Here is a 21785-nt window from a genome sequence, read left to right as displayed (position 1 = left end):
CTTTCCCAACGAATCGGTTGACTGCCCACAGTTGCAATAATAATAATAGCCGGGCCTTTTCTTTCAATCGCAGCGTTTTATTCTTGAGACAAGAGAATAAGTTTTTTGAGGGTTTTTGAAAAAAATTTCTTGCTTTCGTGTAGCCTACATGGCGGAAAGAATATAAGAAACAAAAGAAAAAAAGAAAATTTATCTTTATTCTTTTGGGCCATGAACATAAAGTTGAAAGTGAGTTCTTTCTCATTTGACAGTTGCATCGCGTACATTCTCACAGTGAAAAGGTTTCTAGCCGAATAATTATTATTTTAAACTAATGCAATTTAGTCTTTATTCTGTTATTCTATTGATTTTAAATCCTAATTCCTAATCCCCAACTTAGTGTTGAAAAATTAACAATTGCATTTTTAACATTAATATCTGTTTTTTAGTCACGTTCAAGATATTTATATTACACAATCTGAAGCAATTTCTATGACAAATCATTACGCATAATCGTTCTTATCGTTGGCTTTTCGTTGGTGAGAAGTGTTTTGATACGAGGCGAAATTCTTAAAAACTGGCAACGCCTTCAGAAAATTGACAGTTCATTTTCTACCATATGGAGTGAACCACCCCTCTCAGAGTGTTTCCTTCAACAACCTAAGGTTCTCGTCCGGGCCGTGCCCGAACTTTAAGTTATTAAATGGTTAAGAAGGACCCAACAAATCGAGTGACTGCCTTTTTTGAGTGGCTGTGGTTTGAATATCTCATATTTACTGCACTGTACATGCTTGGAAGTCGGGAGAGGATAGTCTTTAGTAAGCCCAACTATTTACCGAGTGTTATTTTATCATTTTTGTATTAACCTGTTCATTTACCGGAAACGAAAGCTAGTTGTTTAGTTGCTTTCCTCGCCACGGCGAGCTATTCGAGCTACGTGTTCCTTCCTCATTATCTCGGCTCTCTATTCCATTATCTGGGTTACTCTGCTGTCCAGAATTGGGAGTCAGAAAACCATTCATAAAAGTACAATTCATCCTACCTTTTCACATCCAAAATGGGCTCAAAGTCTGTCACTACAGAGGTAAAGTCATAACTGTGTGATGCAAACATCTTTATATCTTTTAAAACATTCTTTGTTTCTTACAGATTGAAAAGAGAGAAGAAGAAATTAAGCAATTTTATCATCGGATAGAGACTGTAGAGAAAGCTCTAAGGCTCCGAGAACTCACCCCTGATCAAAGAACTGAATTTGAGAAGGAGCTTGATCTGTTAAAAACTGTGTTGAAAAATAATGAAGAGCAGCTGAAATCTCTTCAAAAGGAAAACTACAAAACAGGCTTCATTGCAATGGCTCTCATCTTTATTTGCTTTTTAGTTTATGGTTTACAAGTCATGTTTTGGAATAAATCTTCACATTAATGCAGCCAGCGTATCATCCACATTACCTCCTTGAAGTTCAAAAGCTTGGATTACATTGAGACTTTCAGCGCTGAGTTCAAATTGCAATTGATCAGTCACTTGCTGGGTGGAGTCAGAGCCAACAACTTGAATTTCAATTGGTCTTCCGTGTTCGTCAGGAATGATGATAGTCTGGACATGAGACGTGTCTTGATTATCCATTCCGAGGCCGAGTTCGTCGGCGTTTTGAATCTCCAATGTGCCCCATTCCATGGGATCAGTCTCTGGCTCCATCTCGTGACCCGTAAGAACTTGAACAATTTTAACAGCCGCTCCTGCTGTTTCCGGGTCGCCATGCCCTTCCTCCGTCAAATGCTGAAGTAAAGCTGGTTTCCTCATAAAACTCAAGCCGCAAACCTAACCAGATTGAACAGGTAATCTAAGGTACGAATTAAAACAACTGTTGATGGAAATTTACCTGGCACTCGTATGGTTTGCGATCACTGTGAGTGAAACGATGACTATTCCTGTTGTCCTTAGAAGAGAAAGTCTTGCCGCATATTTCACATGCCCATGGTTTGATTCCAGAGTGTGTCATTAAATGCTTCTTGTAGTGTTCCGGATACACGAATGTGGCATTACAAATCTCGCAGATGTACGGGCGTTCTCCAGTGTGGACGCTTCGGATGTGGTACTGTAACAATCTTTTTCGTTTGAAAGTCTGCGAATGACAAGTCAGTTAATAATAATATATTTGACAGCTACTTGAATAACATATACCTTTTCGCACTCGTCACATTTAAACCGCCTTTCTTGCAGATGAACGTCTCGATGGTGGCTATCTAGATTCGACCGTTGAGCAAATGTCGCTCCACAAGCGTCACACTGGTACGGCTTTTCTCCCGTATGGACTCGCATGTGGCTCTACATGGTAAAATGGAAATTAGGGTCAGATTGTGATATTAAATCCCATAACCAAATTTTACCTGAAGTTGCATTAATGACACGAATGTTTTTCCACAAACATTGCATTCCACATTCTTCTTGTACTTCGCGTGCGTTTCCAGATGTTGTTCTAGCACTACTTTCGTGTCAAAAGCTTTACTGCATATTTCACACCTAAAAATTTAAAAACATTAGAACATTTTATTTTTTAAAACAGGGTAGCAATTTCCATACTTGTGCGGTCTGTTGTGGTTTTTCAAGTGGGTATGAAGATTCTCGGCTGACACAAAATGTTTACTGCAGAGGTTGCAATTGAACCTTGGGTGTTCACTGTGGAGTTTTTGATGTTTAACACACGAGTGACTGGTGCGAAATGTTTTATTACATCGGTTGCAAGCGTAGGGCTTCGATTGATGATTGGCCATATGTTGATTGAGTTTTCCTTCATCGTCAAATTTTCTACCACACTGTGCACAACCAAATTTCTTCTTCATTTCATGAAGTTTGTTGTGTTCTTGAAAAGCTTCAAATGTTTCAAAACCTTTAAAACAACTTCCACACTGGAAAGGGAGAGGAGCATCATTAAGGTGTGAAACACAGTGCTCTTCTAATTCACCTTTCAAGCGAAACTCTTGCCCACAAATATCACACTTGTGTAAGAGTCTACCATGGAACTCTTGCATGTGATTAATAGCAAAGGCAGAAGTCACAAACTCTTTTTTACAGAATCTACAACCATAAATATTGTTTGCCCTTTTCAGATCAGAGATCCCTTCTACGACTTCAAAGTCAATCTCTGTGCCACCATTTTCTTTCTCTGTAATAGTGATTTCAGCATCCATGCTCATAATGGATTGTAGGGAAAGACCTCCATTGTGTGCATTTTCTTGACTGTGGGTAGGGATAGCTTCTTTAGTTATTTGCAGGACCCTCACAGAATCTTTATTGGGACCAGCAGCCTTGTTTTTGCCATTCTTGGTGTGGAGCCCACGGCTTTCAGTAATCTTTTTCAAAACTTCTGCTTGTTTGTTGCTAAACGTTTGTTGCAAATCAGAGAGAGACGAAATTTCCCTGAAACAAGGCAGGCATGCATACTCACCACCAAGTTTTCCAGCTTTGGCTTTCACACTAGAACTTATCACCAACTCTGAAACCAAATCAAGCAATGATTTTTTTCCATCTTTTCCATGCCGAACTTCCTTCAAGTTTTTCCATCTTGTTTCTCCGAGAGAACAGCAGCAAACGATACACGATAACATCACTTTTTGAAAGTTTCAACTGTTAAGAACTGTTCGAACCATCGAAGCTGCAATTTTAGTTTGTTTTGTGCGTCTGCTGTCAACACGATTTCAGCGTTGCCTTATTGGCCCATTAAACTAATCACGGTCCACGGATATTTTGTTATTTTCTTGGTCGTCTCAGAAATGTATAAAATATTATTTTCCATAAATAACTCTGAACCTGAAAAGATAAATGTTTAGTTTATTTTGAATTTTTTTTAAACAGTTCTATGAAATGACGGTGTGACAACCTTGTCTTATAAAAATATGCATCGACTGCAAACGTTCTCGTTGCCCGGGAAAAAAAAAGTGAAATATTTATTTATCTGCACTCAGTGATACACACATTCGTAAGCTACAATCGGCTACAATTACACGTGCGTGATAGATTTCTGTAATTCTATAAGGTGACTAGGTATTAGTAAATAGAAGTCTTGAAGTAATTCTAGTAAGGCATGATTTTGTTCTTTGTTAACAAATAGAAATCAAAATTTCTTCACTCACACCTCAACCCTATTCCAGCCATTTCTATCTCAGTGAGTGCTTCTTGACAAATAGAATGAACTGCCGTATCTATAATGTTCTGACGAACAACACACTCCAGTAAAGATTTACATTCAGTAGCTTCCAGAGATGTTAAGGCTAATGCTTTCTTTGCTCCAAACTCAAGTGTAACATTCCTATAATTGTTTATTGTGAAAGTAGTGAAAATTTAAATATTTATGATAAACTAAAACAAAATCATTACCCAATCAAGTGAGCTGCAGCTGTGTAGGTTTTGGCAGGTAGTTTGCCTTTGCTTGTAAGAACAGACCTTGTTAATTTTGCTATGTTTTTGAGACACAGAGAACTAGAGCACAGTTCAAGAGTTAAGGGAAGGCTTCCTCTATGTAGGATTGACTTCACAAGACTGGAATAGGTTTCTAAACAAACTTGACGTAAATTTTCTCTCAGTTCTCTGCTGTTGGCACTCTCGTACATTTCCTGCAATGAAAAATAGACCTAAAATTGTGTTTTACATGGTCTGATTCAGTTCTTGCCTCCAATATTGCAAGCTCTACACAATGCTGCAAGCGTCGAAGGACAGCCGCCATGTACATTTGAAATCCAGGACGACCAACTGCTGTCGCAATCTGGCCGAAAACTGCTACGCAATGGATTTTCACTTCTATTGGTAAGTTTTGGTTTCCATCAGTTAAAACTAACAATGGTCCAATAAGTTTGTTCACAAAAGGAATTGCTTCTGAATCTAGTACAAGGAAAAGTGTTCCAATAAGATCCACTACAAGAGATAAAACAGGATCTTTTTTGGCAGTTTTGTTGATTGCTGATTTTAAATAGGGGACCAAAAAGTCCAGATGATGTTTAAGTTCCCATCCGAGTAGTAAAGCAACTGTTGATAAAGACATTAGAGCTTCTGCTCGTGCTAGTCCGTTAGGAAATTTGTTTAGCAGACTCAGTAGATAAGTCATAAACTTGTGACAAAGTTGATTTGAAGTAGTCTCGCCTAATTTTAATATTCTTAATACGCGTCGTAGAACGCCACACAGTAACTTTTGAACGGCTTCGTGGCAGCGACATCCCACATGATGGGCATCTGGCAGTTCTATCACCTGTACGCATATTTATACAAAGGTAAATTTTACTTGGTATCATACGTTTCATGAATTTTAAGTGAAATAACTTACTTTACGCAGCAAAAGGAGCAATTCATCTATTGTTTCCAACACAATCCAGTAGCAATCGTCGGGGGCGTTCAGTAGAAGCAGACCGAGAGCGTCAAAAGCAGCCGTTAGACGTCTATTAGCGGCCTTCACAAGCTGATTGGCGATCATATCATAATATGGTGACAACAAAAAGGTAGGTGGTCGCTTACTTTCTTCCACCTGTTTTCAGATTGTGAGGTTATAAACTTTAAGACGAGTCGAATAACATGCTCACCTTTTGCTGAGCTATAGCATAAGCGGCTTTCACAACTGACGTCAGTGCGGTGCAGCTTGAAGGTGACACTCGACCCTCATCATCATTGAGGCTAGTTACTAAGTCGCTTACGAGTTGTTCTAAATCTTGTGAAGTCATTGAAGTGAATAGTAAAAGCGGGCACTTTTCGACCATCCAACTGATGGCCCATAGGGCAGTACTGCGAATTCTGGAGCTTGATGTGTCTCTTACACAACCTCGAATTGAAGAAAAGATTGGTGGAAGAGTATTTTCAGCGTGGCGTGAATCCATTTGCTTGAGAAAAACCAGACACGACCAAATAGCAGCGTGCCGATGTTTCCAGTCCATGTGCTGCTAGAGATTATTTGGTTTTAATCATCATGCGCCAAAAATTTTAAAATAATTTAAAACTTTACTCGGATTTCTCTTTGGACGAGAGGTAGAACGTAACGATCTATAGCTTCTGGGTAGTTTTCGCATTGCTCACTAAAGTAGATGATTACTTCCTTCGGTGGTGTCCACCAATCAGGGAATTGTTTGTTTTGTGAAGTTTCTTTTTCTTTTTTTTTGAAATTCCTATTTACGTTTGCATTGGGGGTGTTTTGATTTTGTTCGTTCTCCGTCATGCCAGAAGAATTCTCGTTATGAAGCATACTTTCCGTTTTGAAAAATGAGTCGTAATCCATTGGCTGGGCTTCATCGTTGAAACTGTCAGAGTCAGAAACGGAAGGATTCCCAGATAGTCCTTCAGCTCTTATAAATCCTTCGCCTCTAACTAATTCTGCGAACAGTACGGGCACGAGTTTTTTCAGAGATATTTTGACGTAACTACATGTTACTTGGCTTCTTTCAGTTCCCGTTTTCAATCGTCCGTCAGGATCACGTGGATTTTCCACCTGACTCACAGCCTTCCAAAACTCGAGACCATTTCTGTGAATATCTTTATCTTCTGAGCTTATTGCTTTTATTGTAATCTAATTAAGTAAAACAGTTGGGTATTAAAACGATGCTTTCTTTCTAATAAGTAACTGTACATTAAAACTTACTGGAGCGATGACATCGATGTAGTCTTTCAGATGCTGATAACAGGAAGATGCAACTCTGGTCAGCAATGCCAAACTAGTAACACGAATATCGATGTCGGTCGATTCGGCGGCTTCACAAATTGCTTGCACGATCACTCTGCCTTCCCCCTAAAAGAAATGCATTATTTGTTATAATTCGTAATAATAACATTTCAAATTTTACTGAGTTCTCAAAATAGGGACGAACAAACTCGAAACATGCCAACAGAATATTAAGTGTTGCAAGTCGAAGTTTTTTTGAGAGTTGGTCCATGTGAAAGCCAGCAATTACCATCATTATTTCAGTAAAATATTCGGCCAAAATTTCTGCTTTCTGTAAATCAAACCATGACCATCTTAGATGAAATAACTCGGAAGAAGGGAAACCTACCAAATGTTTGCAGACAAATTCTAATGTTTCCATTGCGCATTCTTTCTCTTCGTTCTTAAGGTGACGTATGTAGTAGGAAAGGGTTGGTAGAAGATCAGGCCAATTATCTTTTAGCGGAACTTCCATCACCGCAATGCTGGCTACTATTTCAGTTGCGACGTTTGAACAAAATGGCGAGATCGTTGGTAAAGCGATCAGAACGTTGTTTTTTATCATGTCGCGAACATCGGCTGCAATCGTCTTCCAATGTTTTTGCTGTTTCTCGAGCGTTGCAGGATCTTTACTGTTCAAATGCTGCTGAAGTTGAAAGGCTGCACTTCGACGAGCTACAGTAGCGAATTTCTCATGGTCTGCCATTATCACCGACATGAAACACAAGTACTGATCCTGTATTTGAAATCCACACGTAGAAATGGTGAATTCACACATGTGTAATCCCGGCCCCCCATACTAACTAGATCAGTTTGAGCTGCATTGTCGAGTTCGAACTGGGCAATGTTCCTGTCCTCTCCTTTAGAATCTAGCATTGGATTAGGAAATCACTGTGCATTTTAGATTCGACATCCCTATTTTGAATGAATTACCTTCGAAGTGCACTACAGGGGCTAGTTTCTCCAACATTTCCACTAGAAAATCCAGTGGCAGCATCTTGTAGATGTTTGAAACAAGATTAGCTGATGATGTTTTCACTTTTCACACAACTGCACACAACCTATTCTTTTAGAAAAATATTGCCGACTGGCGGACTGGGCTGTGACACTACGCGCGATTTTCTTTGTCTGCGCGTAGATAGCATTTTATTATTGGCTGCCGAATAATTTATTTTTTAAATATTGACCGTGTCACACATCACACAAGACGACGAGAGTTTTGCTTCTCTTAATGAAGTTTAAAATTTTAGTAGTTTTTTTATATTTAGAGTTGTTCATGGTTTCTCTTATTAACATCATTTCACCAACCAAACAGTTAAATTTGCAAAAATTGATATTAAAGTAATTTTGAAGAAATTTAAAAACAGCATTTGCGAATTAAGAATTAATTATTTGTTCTGTTATTTCGCACTGTCACAAACTTATCAGATGTTAAGTTAAGCTTTGGAAAGCAATCCAACCGTTCCTTTCCTTTCAATCGTAATCGTTGATGAATCTGTTGGCTGTCAGTAGGTGGCTAAAATTATGTCCTCTAGACCCCAGATTGTTTTTGTGAGGGACTAATTTACCGCGATTTGTTTCCGAGAACCGAGATACAGTGAAAATGTAATTTGTATATTACTGATATACGGTGTCTTACATTTTGTGTCACGAAAATTAATGGGTTTATTCTTGTTTGGCTTTCTTAAATTTACTGAATGTTACTTAATTATGCATGAGTTTACAGGTAATCGTACTCCAGCCTATAATTTCCACATGGTCAAATAATTTGATCACGCGGGCCGAAACTGCTGTTCATTTTGCCGAAATGTCTATTGTTACTTGTACGGGCTGGCTGTACGTCTTATCCCATGGCGAAACAATTGAGTGTTATTCAAGTAATTTTGATGATCACTATCCCTGCAATAAGGCAATAGATTTTATTAGTCGATGTTCAGGAAGGAGATTCCTTTGCTCAACTGTTGAAGAATTAATAGAAAACCACTGCAAATTCCGGGCAAATTCTAAACCTCATTGCTGTCAATCATGCAGATGGTTCTGTTACAGCTAGCTTATGAAACATATGATTGATTCAAGTGGAGCATGCAGTCTATATTGTATTGAATATATAGTCTTTAGTTATATTGAATCGTCATTGTTAAAACAGTGAATCTTCCCCATTAGTAGTTTTAAAAAAATTTGAATCAGATCTTAATTTTTTTACAAATGGTATTATATTATTTATATGGCATAAATATGGTAATGTCCTGACGAGTTTTTGCAGTGCCCGACCCTCAGATCAGGTTTTTTGGATAGTGTATTTTGTATGTAGAATTTTTAGAATTCTTCTCTACAAATATGCATATTTATATTTTCCGATATTTTCTAATGATTTTTTAAATTATTAATAATTTACCGAAGAATTTAATTTTGTGAGGCACTGCTGGCAAGGAAAACGAAACTTCTTAAAAACAGCTTTCATGGACTGCTGGCGACATCACCATGGTTTCACCTTTCATTCTTAAATAGTAGTTGCCTGATTTGTAAGTTTAAATTAAATTAATTAACTCGGTATGTTGATACCGAAAAGATCGCAACCAGATCTATGATGGCGCGCCAAGGTTTGCACTTACGTCTGGTACGAATGGTGCGTGACGAAACCTCTTTTCAGTGTTCACAATCTGCTGAATCGATCACACAATATTGGCCTCTAAATGTAATTAAAGGACAAAGCATTGTTATTATCATGATTCCACTCCTGTCTAGTTCTTCTAATGTTACTCATGGACTGAGTGTCTGAGTACCAGGATTGTTCCAGTGTTAACATTATTGCAACTTTTGAGAACTTATTGACCGTTATTGACCGAGAAAAGAGGTTTCCAACAAGGCTCAGCTGTGTGCACATCATTAAACGAGTATGGATTGATCATGTGTTTGAAACTTAGGATAAGGTATAAGGATAAGGTTGCAGAGGAATATTTTCAAAAAAGCCGACTGTCCTTAAAACGATTCGAAATGGAAGATTTATTCATTCACCGAAGAAACGAATAAAACTACTCAAATGTCCATTGGTATAAAGTGAGTTTAAAGCCATAACCATTTCATTTAGTATTCATTTTGATATTGGTTGTTGTAGACCCATCCCCAGCAACGACAACCTGCAGAAGGAAAGATACGTAAAACTTGTCATACAGTGGTGTAGAGGTTGGGTGAGAACGGGATGTGTTACATAACCATTTGGTATTCATTTTCATATTTTGTTGTAGACTCAACCCCAGCAACGTCAACTTGCAATAGGAAAAGTCAGTTTGCATGTCCTTCAATCTAGAAGGTCACGGAGATCGTTACATACAGTGGTGTAGAGGTTGGGTAAGAACGGGACGTGTTTCATCATTATCAAGCAGGTAAAATAGCTGCAAGCCATAACCATTTGGTATTCATTTTGATATTGGTTTTTGTCGACCCATCCCCAACAACTTCAAACTGCAGAAGGGAAGGCCAGTTTGACGCTCGAAGGTCACGGAGATCATTACGTAAAATGTATCATGCGACGGCGGAGAGGTTGGGTGAGAAAGGGACGTGTTTCATCATTATCAAACAGGTACAATAGCCGCAAGGATTAAGAGGTGAGGGTGATAAAAAAAATCGTATAAAAGGAGAGAGAAAACGCGAAGGCAATTCAGTCGAGTGAGCATCTCCGACACGGCAACAGCTGCAGTGCGCTATCTGTCACCATCTGCCTTCTTCACCGTATTGCCAGTTCGCATCCATGGGTAAATATTCTGTTTGTTACATTGAGATTGGTATCAATCCTACTTTTTTCTTTATGTATGCATGTTTTTATTTAATATTTATGTTTAAATTGATTAATTGTCTAGTAAACCTTGGCGTGGTCCCGCTGTTGTGTGTTGTATCGTTGATGGCTGGGTCGACCGCTGGTGTAGCGATGTCTTCTTGGTATGGTGGATACCAAACCGCAACGCCGGCGCCTTACTACACAACAACTTACGTTACTACCAGTTACTGCACCGAGGTCACTACTAAGGCACCGGAGTTTTAAATCACAACGCTGCCCCGAACCACTACACTGACGCTTTGAAGTGTTACTCTGCCCTGAGTTACTACACCACCAAGGCGACGAAGTACTACATGACTACGCATGCTGCCCCCTCCTACTACACCGATTCTCTTAAGTATAACTCTGTTCTCAGCTACTTATTGCACCGATTTACCTAAATACTACTCTGTTCCCAGCTGCTACACCGAGGCTCCCGCTGGTTACTCCACCAAAACGGTCGAATACTACACCGAAGCGCCAAAGTTTTATTCTGCCCCGATCTACACAACCACAACTGAGGCGGCCAAGTATTACGCAGTCCCGACTTACTACACAGAAGCTGCTCTTTGGTACTATGTTGAACAAAAATACTACACTACAGATGCTCCAGTTTACTACACAACGACGTGCGCTACACCTAGCTACAACACCGCTGCCCTCAAGTACGACACCGAGGAAGCCGCCTTCTTCCAAGGTTCATATGTATTACGTCAGCAATTCTCCCGACTATGTCACCACTACTCAAGCTGCTTTGAACTCTACACCGAAGTTCTGAAATATTTCTCTGGATGTGTTGAAATACAAGATTGATTGATAAATAGCAAGTCCATGTCTCTTTTCTACTGAAGTGCCTTTCCTTCTGCTGATGATTGCATGATGTGAGAAATTATTTCTGATATGTAAACTTGTGTGCTATGTAAACTTACAAATAATTGATATTGCAAAATACAACAATAAAAATTATTACATTTCAATAATATTTAGACTCTTTCCGTTTTATAATTTTTTTTCTATCATTAAAATTCAAAGTCCAACAACCAATATTTTTCTAAAAATTCAAAGTCCACATACCTATTATTTCTGCTCTGCTAAGTCCAGACTTTTGTTTTTGAAAAATTTTTTTAAAAATTTCCCCCTTACAAAAAGTTTCTAAAAAAATTTCGCGAAATATTTTATAAAAATATTTTATTGCAACAAATTATTTAATTTTTTCGAATATTTTATTGCATACAAAATTTATTTTATAATATATGCAAATGTTTATTATTCCTGTGGCCCCCAGGGGGGGGGCCTGTCGCTTTCTCTACCGCGATAATAACATGATGCAAGTTATATGCAAGTTATTATTTGTTTGGCGCAGAAAGCTTGTTTAATCTAGCAGTTCTCGACTGTGTCAAACCTGATATAGATCAGGTTGCCTCAGTCGTATACTGCAGTTAGCACAGAGCAATTTCATGGCATGGATGAAAATGACAACACAAAAATTTTGAAGTCAGGAACTCAGATGGAACAGCTCAGCTACAACAGCACAGCAACTTCTGGATTAAACTGCAACCGCATGCTGCATACAATGGTTCAATCTGTCTTCGTCACACCTTTCACCATTCGGCTGCAACAAGGTAACCAACAGTGTTAAAGAAGTGTTTGTTATACCTATTTAAGAAAAGAAAATTATTTTTGCACTGTGTACACATGCATGCTCATTATAACCAAAGAATACAAAGAGTAACAGAAAACTACACAGTCCAACAGAATAACTTTGATATCTGATTCAAAATTTCTATAGTAGTGGAGCAAATTGGTCTACTCTCTAGTCATGTTAACTAAATCTGTAGTACTTTTGCAAGACATTTGATCAAAATAATTACTTTTTGCTGTTGAATGGGATGAGACGTACGCCAAAGAACAGGCAGCGAGACACACGAGGCACGCCATTTCGGAAATGTACAGGCACTTCCAAGTCTGAGTCAGTTGAATGATTTGGCAAATTGGTTTCTACGTGCTGAATCACCTGTAAATTTTCACATCAACATTTCACATTCAATAACAATAGGAAATTAACAATAAATACCTTTTAATTTTCATCACGAAGTACGTCACAACCAACAACCCATTTCTGCTGCGTCTTGGAAAAAAATGGCCGCTATTCACACCTGAAGACACTCGCGCACCTGGTGGGCATCATTCATAGCCACCTATTGACAGCCATTAGATTCCTGTTCCAAATGACTGAACGCAACGGCTGGATTGCTTGCTTCGAGACAGCACGGCTCAATTGAATTCGACATGCCTTTCGGCTTTCACTAACTGGCACGAAATGAATCAAATGAGCATGAACACCAGATTACTCCAACAGCTTTCCCTATGACACAAATACACACAGTTTTTAGTTTGCTTTTCAGAATTTTTAACTCTTTCAACACAAAAATCTATAATATTAACAGAAAATGTTGGGGGTCAAGACAAAAAATTACACTTACAATTTTCTGAAGAAAAGAATAATTTTCCTGCCTTTGGCTGAAAGGCAAAAGCACCAGTTATCTGGGTTAGAGTGCGTACACTCGTACAGTGAGTTGAGTTCCAACTAACTTTGGCATGTTGAATCTAATGGAAATATGTCAATAAATATTCCAACATTCATCCAATAAACTAAATTTAATGCCTACCTACTGCTTGTGTTTAACATTCAGAAAAATACAACACATGTTGGTATGTGCCCTGCATATGTTCATATTTTTCTCTTAAGCTGCTGCAATAAACCTGAAGATTACCCATGGCCTAGATGATGATATTTTTCATAGCTTTCCCTATGACAGAAAATACAATCTATGACATCAAATAAGAGTTTAAAACAACAAGAAGAATAATACTTGTACATCAATGAATTATTTGTTGAAAAACATGTTCAGAAAAACAATATGTCCACACTGGGGTAGTGACCTACCAAGATCAACAAAAACTGCTGATAATTAGATGAATATTAACTAAGTCTGGAAACAAGTATTAAGAAAAATTGTGACTAAGACATTATTGGTTTTTACCTGTATTAACTGTATGATGCATTCAGCAGAATGAAGATTTTTAATAAAAGAGTTGGTGGTAGTGATGATAGGCTACTTGTATGCTACTGTTTCCTTTCCTGTTCCTTCCTACAGGTTAGATTGAGGAATTTTGAATTTGATCCAGCACACATACGGAATAAATGACATCACAAACAAGTTGCACAGAAATAAACTTGAATTTACTTTTATGAATTCATCGATAATTTGCATGGAAAAATAGGAAAACTTTAACCACTCGACACAACAATCCGCCATCACATGAAAACGACGACGCCTATGTCATCTATTGGACACCTCTGACACTCCAAGTCCCAACAATCAAAAACGCAATTTTAGTTGTGTGAGACACAGCATTAAATTTTTGAATCCTAGAGATATTGTAGATCTTAAAAACAGAAATATTACATATTTAGGTACCGAAAATGTTTTCACCGCACTGGTTATAGGGCTGCAGTTCTGTATCTGCCATGTATAAACTTAAAGCAATTCAGTTCTTTAGCTACTTGTATAACTTGAACAACGCACTTTTATTTGCTTTATTAAACCTAGCTTGAAATCTTGAGATTAGTATAGAGAACAAAGCTCATTTGCTAGTTTTATGCAAATTTTCCGGAAGTATACCGGAAGTAAGCGATAGTGCCTCTAACATTGAGCTGTCGTCAAAATAAACAAAATATTCGTGATCTACGTGAAATTTGGGGTCGATTAGATGTAATTTAAACGAAATCCAGATTTTGGCCAAAATCGAGAAAACCGGAAGTACGAAAACGTACAAAAGAAAACATGAACTTTACCACAAATTTGACGAGGATCACAAATATGTGGTTATTTTGTGCGTAGAATGAATATTTACTGAACTACTGGCTGAAAAGAGAAAACCAGAAGTAGAAAAAAACACATTATTAAAAATCTAACAAGTGAGCTTTGTTGCTGAAACAAAAAATGACAGTTATCACCCAACATTTTTTCGAAGTAGCATTGAGAAATCTCTACAGAGATGTACAAAGTTAACGTATTTAAACTGTTTGGAAAATGATCAAAGGCTATGCTGTCTAGCGTCAGAAAGAAGAAACGTTCAACAGTAACACGAAAACAATGTCCGATCTACCTCGCTGACATTCAATTGAAAGAATCAAAGAACTGGCAAACAAACAAAGGTAACAAATGACTTTGATACTCACGTAATATTCTCCATGCAAAATTTCATCAATAAGCCAATACGCAGCATCACACATCACAAAAGACGAAATCCCCAAGGTGATATTGAACACCACTTCAACTTCTACACTGAGAAACTCAAGACAAGACAGATATTCGTTCAGCATGCAGCACCTGGGCAACAGTGCTGGACAATGGATTGCTGAAAGGGAAAACACCCAGTTGGTAAGGTAAACCTGCCAGTTACTTAGAATGTGTTTCTATTCATCGTGGACACTACTAGGCTACATACTACAAGGCAACAGCAAACATTAAGCCAATCACAAATGATGGTTAAGATAAAAAATCTTTTTCACACTACCCTATCGGACAACAACTGCATGTTCCTGGCTCATTCAATCCTCACTCTAGGGACTGGGCATCTAATTAAATTAATTATCACATGTATCATCTTCTTAGCTACATTCCTGTCGTTCTGCACTTAACCTTACCTGTGATAGATCTTTCTTTTCTTCTGTAGGTTACGATGGCCATAATCTATAAATAAGAAATCTACGAACTGTAGTCTGCTAGACATTTCGTCTGCTAATTCTTGAAAATATAATTGGGGCATCCGCTTGATGCGCTGGCTGTCCTGGTCAGTCGTAACTTTCCACGGGGAGATATGGGGAAATCAAGGTTTTTCGCTTATATTCAGTGATTATGTTGTACTTTGCAATTGGAAAAGGGCACAGAAACAAACACAGATCATTCAAATTTATCCATTGTTCAGTTGTATTGAATACAGCACTAATATTCCTCGCATCTCGCACTATATTATCATTGAATTTTTCGTCCATAATATCGAAACTTTATTACACGATTCAAATCCAAACACCTTCAAAACTGCGACATCCTGAATAAAAAAAAGCTTTAGAAAAATTTATAAAACACAAAGTAAATGTCTAACATAAGGACGTTCAGATTATATACAGCCAATATTAATAGTTTCATAAAGGTCAAACGGTAACTCGTTTTCATCACACTGGTAACTATTTAGAGTATTATGAACTAAAATTACCTTTTAGCAAGTTTCAAAATTCCATACCATCCCACGGACATAAAGCAACGGATCGAAAATTGACACCTAGAAGTAAAATATGGAATAGCGTTAGGAGAAAACCAATTTCTTTTCACCAACATATCCACTACTATTATCAGGGACTCGAGTGGGTCTTCATAATTATCAGAAACACAGGAAACATTTGTCATCACAGAATTTACAATAAAGGTTTGACATTAATTTCTCCATTACCTCAGAACTACCTAGGACGACACTATTAAATCCAGCGTCGCACATGCATATACCTGTGAAACAATCAAATTATTAGATTGAAAAATTTGTCCGGTTGCCCAACCCCTTGCTTTAAGAAAACAAAGCAAGAAAGGCCTCAGGGACTCACTTTCATATTGCAAACTGAACAAAAAGAAATCTGATGTTCAGCAATTTCTTTACAAAATATCATTTGCCAAAGAGCGCAATAATCGAACCAATCTTACCTCGATAACAGGCATTTATCACGAAAACGTCAATACACAAAATCTCCAACGATCTTTCAAATAGGCCGTAATCAGACCTGTAGATATAGCACATCATTAAATTAGATACTCTCGTACACAAAATATCAATCATGGGTTGTGATTAAGAATGTCACAAGAAAAATTTAATCAACAACACAACATACCCACCAATCGCCCCACCGACCAAGTAATCCAAGACCAACGGCCGAGCAATCTAAAACACAAAAATAAAATCATCGTTAGAGTGTGGAAAGCAGCAGCTCAAAGGCAGATTAAGATTAATAATCTATCAGGGACTCGAGTGGGTCTTCATAGTTGTCAGAAACACAGGAAACAATTATTCATCATAAGAAGCACGTTTAATTCCTTCCCATATTAAGCTATTACCTAGTATCCTATGAAGATGACGTCGGCAAAAAAAAAAACACCGAACAATAAACCAGTCCATCTGAACACACAAAGAACAGTTATTTTGATGAATTTGTCCGGTTGCCCAAGCCCTTACTTCAAGGGAACAAAGCAAGAAAGGCCTCAGGGACTCGCTTTAATGTTGCAAACAGGACAGTAAGAAACCTGGCGTACGATTGTCTCCTTAAACAAACCTGTTTGCCGAGAGTCTCGCATTGAAAATAAATTTTACCTTGTATAATATGAACTCCTCGGATTCCAATGACATTGACCAAGAAGCAGTACCACATAACCTACAGAAAAAAATAAATCTATAACATCAGTTTGTATCACTAATATCGTCAACTCAGTTTAAGATCAAAAGGAAGGCAGAATGAATCATCATGGAACTCGGAAAATGCTTTAAAGCGTTCTCATCATTTCAATTAACGGAAAACATTCCAAGAAATGCTCTCTTACCTATTACGTAGATCATGAAATCACCAGCAGCAAACTATTCGAAACAAAAGAAAATGAAACTCGATTGTTTTCGGCCCAGTAGCTCAACAATCGACTGCGGTTGTTGAATGAGCCAACCTGAATAAACGAAGTAAACAAATCGTCAATATTTGTTTACAGCCAATTAAATGATATTAAAAAGCCTGAATTATCAGGGACTCGAGTGGGTCTTCATGGTTGTCAGAAACACAGGAAACTGTTGTTCATCACAAAAATCCAAAAGAAACCATTAAAACTGTCCACTTACCGAAGTATCGCAAACACCTTCATGATTGTATCTCGTCTAGTGTAAAGCACACCCACTGCCTGCAAAAAAATAAAAATAAACACCATTAAAATGTTAAATCTTCCTGTAAAGTCAAAACAAATTGTCTCAAACCGAGGTGATCAACCTCTGCAATAAATACAGATCGAGCATAAGTGGTTCGACGTTTAATTTATGAGATCCTCTAGCACCGGAATACTACATGTGCGTTAAACCGGTGACTCTGAGGCTCAAATGCAAATGTAAAAATGACTATACCTCCTCCATAGCCGGAACAGTCGACTTCCATCGTCTACGAAATATCTCGAAAGAATCTTCTCTGTAAAGAAGTAGCGTTAAGTCGAGGACTAGACCAAAATGACGATAAGTCACTTGAAACTTTCAGCACATTTAGTAATCAGGGTACATATTTAGGTGTCCTAAGAGTGTCATCAGCAAAATCTAAGAGCAAATTTTTACAATGTTTACAATGCCAACCTTAATTCCTCAATTAGGCCTACATTAAAATCAGCAAATTCTGGAAGACAGGAAGCAAAACCAAGTGAGGTCAGGAATCAACCTAGATAAAAATTGATCATGAAAATCTACAAACCATTTCAGTAAGATACAATTTAGGTCTACACTTCAGTATATTGCGATAAAGATTTAATCAAAATATTAATTTAGGTTCACTAAATTTCATTGTAATCCTAGGGTCATCAGGACTATTTAGTGTATTTACCCACATACGGCAGGAATTTGTTTTTACCTTCCAAACTTGTCATCTTCAAGGTACTGATATAGATGCATAATTTGTCTCACAGCCCCACAAAAATTGTACCGGATCCTTGCACTCATCTGCCATCATCCCTCTTGGCATTAAAGATATCAACCTAAATTTAACAGAATAGGAGATATGATCAAACATGTTCCTACATGAGGCCAATCAACAACTTATATTGACAACTTAGTTACTAGACAAAAGGAAATTTCACTCGCCTCATGACCCTCACTGCAACATTGATTTCAGGTTGAATTTAGAATTTCACTTAAACTACTTTTTATTGAACTTGTCCATTTTAACCAAAGAAAACCCAGACCAACCTGAGGTTTCTTTCTCTATATATTTAACTTCTTAGTACAAGTAGATTTCATTAGACTTCATCCTTACCAAAGCAATGCACATATAGACAATAAAAAGGTTAAGGCTAATTTGCTTTGTTAAGAGCATTAAACCATATCCTACGATTACGTTTGCAACACTTAAATCAAAAACTAAAAATATTGAAAAACCAGAATAACCACGAGTTGGGATAAACTTACATGTTCAGCATTTGAAGGATTGATTTGAAATGGAAGGAAGTGACGTTGGCACTTCCATATGTAAACTTCGTCCCCTAACCGTTAGACTGCGTTTTACGGTTTCATTTTTCTACCGCCCGATGGCTCTGCAACACCTTGTTGTTGCATTTATTTAGATACGTCAATTCTGTTTCCCCTTTATTAAAAAAGAAAGAAACGCGACCTCTTACTGAGAAGCAGGTGTGTTTACTTAATTAGGTCAAAGTTTTCTTGGCCGTTTTGTTAACCAAGAAAAATGGGAATTGAAATAAATCGATTTCAAGGAGAAGTTGATGAAGAATTGTTGTGTCCAATTTGTAGTTCAGTGCTCGAAAATCCGTTACAGGTAATAATGACAGTTCGCTTCCAAAAGCGAGAGTAGCAATAAAATTTCCCCAGAGGGAATGTGATGGATTTAATAGACTTGTTATTTCAGGCACCCAACTGTGAGCATGCATTTTGCTCTGCTTGCATTCACGAGTGGCTCTCGAGACAGCCAACTTGTCCTGTCGACAGACAAAACATAACCCCTCCTCAACTGAGACCTGTTCCCAGAATACTTCGGAACCTACTATACAGGTTGTCGGTTTGGAAGTTTGAAACCTTATCAGTATGAAATTGTACCATTTCTCTATTATTTTTCTAGGCTACAGCTCACTTGTGATAACTCTGTTTATGGGTGCACTGCAATATTGAAACTAGATGCCCTAGAGTCTCATGTACAAGAATGTGAGTTCAATCCAAAGAGACCGGTGCCATGTGAGCTCGGCTGTGGGCTAGTTGTGCCAAAAGACGAGTTGAAAGTAAGTGGGTTGTTTTACAGGTTACAACTTTAAATGGTACCTTTATGTTGATTGTATTTCCAGGAACACAACTGCGTGCGAGAGCTGCGCTCGTTGATGCAGGCCCAGCAATCGAAACTAGTTGAGGTGCAGGCGGAAGTAGCCGAGGGCAAATTTCAGATGAGCGAACAGAAACGAGAACTGCAGCTGCTGAAGGACTACATGCTAGCCATGCGGAACGCCAATCCTTCGCTGCGGATTCTGGCAGATCAGATGGAAGCCGACGAAGTGAGACGCTGGGCCGAAACTCTACCCAAGGCGAGAGTCCTGCGCTGGGGTGGCATGATCTCGACCCCGGACACGGTGCTACAGGTAATATCCTACAGCTGGCGAGCTCAATACATTCAATCAAATACGATAACCTTTTAAAGTTGCAGGCAATGATCAAGAGAGCCCTTTCCGAATCAGGTTGCCCACCGCACATCATCCAGGATCTGATGGAAAACGCCCACGAACGGCGGTGGCCGACGGGATTGTCGTCGTTGGAAATCCGCCAGCTGAACCGGCGTCAATACGAGAACTATGTCTGCCGGAGGATTCCGGGCAAACAAGCCGTGGCCGTCATGGCCTGCGACAACGGACATATGAATCCAGATATGATATTGGAACCGGGTCTCATCATGATTTTTGCTCACGGTGTAGAGTGACACCCCGGAATTCTTGTCAGATTATTAATCCAACAACATGTCCGTCTTCAGTGTCCTCGCGACCGGCTGGACCACTCCAGCGAGCTGACACTAATGAATTTGTCCCTTTTGTCCTTTAGTTCAGAAGCAGCAGTCCTCTCAACTTACTTAAAAGAATCTGATTTATCCTTTTTTTCTTTCGAAAATTGTTTATCGTCATCAATTACTTTCATTGAATCGTGCTCAGTTTGGGGGCTAGGTGTAGGTTTTTATTTGAAATGTTTCTCAATTGGTGTTCCCGCTCTTCGGCGGTTGTAAATGTTCAATACTTGATTAAAGATGGCAAAAATCTTGTTTTCTTTCATCAACTTTCATGTGCAAATAATGATAGTATATTCCGCCGATGCTGCGGTATAATAATAATAAAACAATTACTGAAAAGTCAATCGTATGGTATAGACAGTGTGTGTTTGTGTGTATTTTTTTTTTATCTTTTCGTCAATTATTTTTCTGTTATCTTTTTCAAACCGGGTTTACTTCTTCTCTCTTTTCAGTTATAATCACATCATCGTCACACATGTTATAATGTAACATTGTTGTTTTTTGTTTTTTCAAAGTGTGGAAATGGGTTGAGGGGGGGGGGGGGGAGGTTGCTTTTGGAGATGTAATCGCACTACATCACATAGCCATGCTCATCCGAGTATTTAATCACATCACTCAAAAACACTTGCTTTTTTTTAATGAAGTTGATTTTCTTTCTTTTTCGAAACTTTGTTTTCGTCTCCATTCGAATGGCGGAGGGGAAGGATCGGCGGGTAGTGAAACAACATGATACGGGAAGCTAAAGAGATGATTTCAAAACAAGTTATTCACAATTAAGGACAAAATCGATGAGCCAGAGAGAGAGAGAGAGAGAGACATAATAATAAAGTGGTTGGATCGAAATCAAACGTCAAAGAAAAACTACATTGTGTTTGTTGTGTCTGTGCGAACATGTATATACAATTCTTGTACTGAGCTTCTGGAATCTGAAACACACACACACGCCATGGAAAACAAAAGACAAATGATTGGCTTTTGTTTCGACGTAATAGAATCGATAATATAATATATAAATCTTCTGTATATCTATTTAGAGAGAGAGAGAAAATAAAAGATGGGGGGTGAATCAAACGGTGATTAAAGTTTGTAGGGGGTGAGCGAGTTCAGAATGAAGGAAAAAATGGGGGGGGGTAACCGACGATCCCGAATCTGCTGACAATCGGATCTGATCTGTGAGGTCCGTTCGGTGTTAAACAACAAAAAAAAAAGAAAGAAAATGAAATAATCCAAAAAAGCCCACAGTGCGCAACTGCAGCACACAATTGTTTGTTCTTCTCCTTGTCGCTTTAACCTCAATAATTCTTCGTCTCAAATTGGGTGGGGTCGGGAGAGGAAAGAAGCGCAGCAAGACGTCGTCGTCGCTCCATAATGACGGCCAGTGAGCTCAATCTCGCTCGCGCGAGCACGAACACGAGAGAGAGACAGAGAGAGAGAGATAATGTGGGTAATCACGACACGACTTGTCCACAGACCCG

At 38.4% G+C, this 21785-nt stretch overlaps 5 protein-coding genes and 2 long non-coding RNA genes across 10 annotated transcripts in view; 4 read left to right on the top strand and 3 right to left on the bottom strand.

Moving 5' to 3' along the window:
• Nucleotides 1-578: 578 nt before the first annotated feature.
• LOC124311565 lies at nucleotides 579-1405 on the top strand. Its single transcript, XR_006909889.1, has 3 exons — nucleotides 579-797; nucleotides 870-1063; nucleotides 1129-1405. It is a non-coding gene; the product is annotated as an uncharacterized LOC124311565 (long non-coding RNA).
• Nucleotides 1254-3735, bottom strand: LOC124311031 (zinc finger imprinted 3-like). The gene is made up of 5 exons (XM_046775280.1): nucleotides 2560-3735; nucleotides 2367-2499; nucleotides 2161-2304; nucleotides 1859-2101; nucleotides 1254-1797 (listed from the first exon to the last, which is right to left on the bottom strand). Exons 1-5 carry the CDS (start codon nucleotides 3582-3584, stop codon nucleotides 1393-1395), a joined length of 1950 nt encoding a protein of 649 aa, XP_046631236.1. The 5' UTR covers nucleotides 3585-3735; the 3' UTR covers nucleotides 1254-1392.
• A 164-nt stretch (nucleotides 3736-3899) lies between these two features.
• On the bottom strand, nucleotides 3900-8178 carry LOC124310896 (importin subunit beta-like). 2 transcript variants are annotated; one of them, XM_046775031.1, is made up of 11 exons: nucleotides 7586-8178; nucleotides 7457-7521; nucleotides 7002-7388; nucleotides 6795-6944; nucleotides 6593-6739; nucleotides 5963-6520; nucleotides 5547-5900; nucleotides 5294-5491; nucleotides 4646-5218; nucleotides 4354-4589; nucleotides 3900-4285 (listed from the first exon to the last, which is right to left on the bottom strand). In XM_046775031.1, the coding sequence occupies exons 1-11, from the start codon at nucleotides 7647-7649 to the stop codon at nucleotides 4102-4104; spliced, it is 2916 nt and encodes a 971-aa protein (XP_046630987.1). In that variant the 5' UTR covers nucleotides 7650-8178; the 3' UTR covers nucleotides 3900-4101. The 2 variants fall into 2 exon arrangements, with proteins under 2 accessions (XP_046630987.1, XP_046630988.1); XM_046775032.1 differs by having other exon boundaries at nucleotides 5547-5897; nucleotides 7586-8177.
• A 2066-nt stretch (nucleotides 8179-10244) lies between these two features.
• On the top strand, nucleotides 10245-11287 carry LOC124311486. Of its 2 annotated transcripts, XR_006909824.1 has the most exons (4): nucleotides 10245-10404; nucleotides 10510-10824; nucleotides 10886-10996; nucleotides 11071-11287. XR_006909824.1 is itself a non-coding variant. In XM_046776008.1 (3 exons), the coding sequence occupies exons 2-3, from the start codon at nucleotides 10781-10783 to the stop codon at nucleotides 11277-11279; spliced, it is 438 nt and encodes a 145-aa protein (XP_046631964.1). In that variant the 5' UTR covers nucleotides 10245-10404; nucleotides 10510-10780; the 3' UTR covers nucleotides 11280-11287. The 2 variants fall into 2 exon arrangements, 1 of the variants encoding a protein (XP_046631964.1); XM_046776008.1 differs by having other exon boundaries at nucleotides 10886-11287.
• A 275-nt stretch (nucleotides 11288-11562) lies between these two features.
• On the top strand, nucleotides 11563-15027 carry LOC124311709. Its single transcript, XR_006910156.1, has 3 exons — nucleotides 11563-11573; nucleotides 14861-14914; nucleotides 14973-15027. It is a non-coding gene; the product is annotated as an uncharacterized LOC124311709 (long non-coding RNA).
• The window catches only part of LOC124310854 (tyrosine-protein phosphatase 99A-like), a 691797-nt gene continuing 681978 nt past the window's right edge, over nucleotides 11967-21785 (bottom strand). Inside the window, exons 24-30 of the mRNA XM_046774937.1 lie at nucleotides 13511-13618; nucleotides 13340-13409; nucleotides 13136-13276; nucleotides 12950-13073; nucleotides 12541-12831; nucleotides 12338-12480; nucleotides 11967-12122 (exon numbers count right to left, since the gene is read on the bottom strand). The gene's annotated coding sequence lies outside the window, so the exon portion shown is untranslated. The remainder of the gene's footprint in view (nucleotides 12123-12337; nucleotides 12481-12540; nucleotides 12832-12949; nucleotides 13074-13135; nucleotides 13277-13339; nucleotides 13410-13510; nucleotides 13619-21785) is intronic.
• LOC124311294 (E3 ubiquitin-protein ligase NRDP1-like) lies at nucleotides 18853-20654 on the top strand. Of its 2 annotated transcripts, none has more exons than XM_046775727.1 (5): nucleotides 18853-19086; nucleotides 19177-19319; nucleotides 19387-19543; nucleotides 19607-19894; nucleotides 19954-20654. In XM_046775727.1, the coding sequence occupies exons 1-5, from the start codon at nucleotides 18997-18999 to the stop codon at nucleotides 20227-20229; spliced, it is 954 nt and encodes a 317-aa protein (XP_046631683.1). In that variant the 5' UTR covers nucleotides 18853-18996; the 3' UTR covers nucleotides 20230-20654. The 2 variants fall into 2 exon arrangements, with proteins under 2 accessions (XP_046631683.1, XP_046631684.1); XM_046775728.1 differs by having other exon boundaries at nucleotides 18854-19086; nucleotides 19960-20654.

The sequence above is a fragment of the Daphnia pulicaria genome, chromosome 8, assembly GCF_021234035.1.
Source record: "Daphnia pulicaria isolate SC F1-1A chromosome 8, SC_F0-13Bv2, whole genome shotgun sequence".
Classification (NCBI taxonomy): domain Eukaryota; kingdom Metazoa; phylum Arthropoda; class Branchiopoda; order Diplostraca; family Daphniidae; genus Daphnia; species Daphnia pulicaria.
This window is presented reverse-complemented; position numbering and strand designations above follow the sequence as displayed.

Bases quoted from the DNA above. Each gene is read 5' to 3' on its own strand.
- LOC124311486 (XM_046776008.1), top strand. From the start codon at position 10,781: ATGACTACGCATGCTGCCCCCTCCTACTACACCGATTCTCTTAA. The intron at 10,825-10,885 runs GTATAACTCTGT...CTCTGTTCCCAG, and splicing joins TACTACACCGATTCTCTTAA to CTGCTACACCGAGGCTCCCG.
- LOC124311031 (XM_046775280.1), bottom strand. From the start codon at position 3,584: ATGTTATCGTGTATCGTTTGCTGCTGTTCTCTCGGAGAAACAAGATGG. The intron at 2,305-2,366 runs GTAAAATTTGGT...TTTACCATGTAG, and splicing joins TGTCATTAATGCAACTTCAG to AGCCACATGCGAGTCCATAC. The intron at 2,102-2,160 runs GTATATGTTATT...TGTCATTCGCAG, and splicing joins AATGTGACGAGTGCGAAAAG to ACTTTCAAACGAAAAAGATT.
- LOC124310896 (XM_046775031.1), bottom strand. From the start codon at position 7,649: ATGCTGCCACTGGATTTTCTAGTGGAAATGTTGGAGAAACTAGCCCCT. The intron at 7,522-7,585 runs GTAATTCATTCA...ATCCAATGCTAG, and splicing joins CCCTGTAGTGCACTTCGAAG to ATTCTAAAGGAGAGGACAGG. The intron at 5,219-5,293 runs GTAAGTTATTTC...ATATGCGTACAG, and splicing joins TGCTCCTTTTGCTGCGTAAA to GTGATAGAACTGCCAGATGC.
- LOC124311294 (XM_046775727.1), top strand. From the start codon at position 18,997: ATGGGAATTGAAATAAATCGATTTCAAGGAGAAGTTGATGAAGAATTG. The intron at 19,320-19,386 runs GTTGTCGGTTTG...TTATTTTTCTAG, and splicing joins CTTCGGAACCTACTATACAG to GCTACAGCTCACTTGTGATA. The intron at 19,544-19,606 runs GTAAGTGGGTTG...TTGTATTTCCAG, and splicing joins TGCCAAAAGACGAGTTGAAA to GAACACAACTGCGTGCGAGA.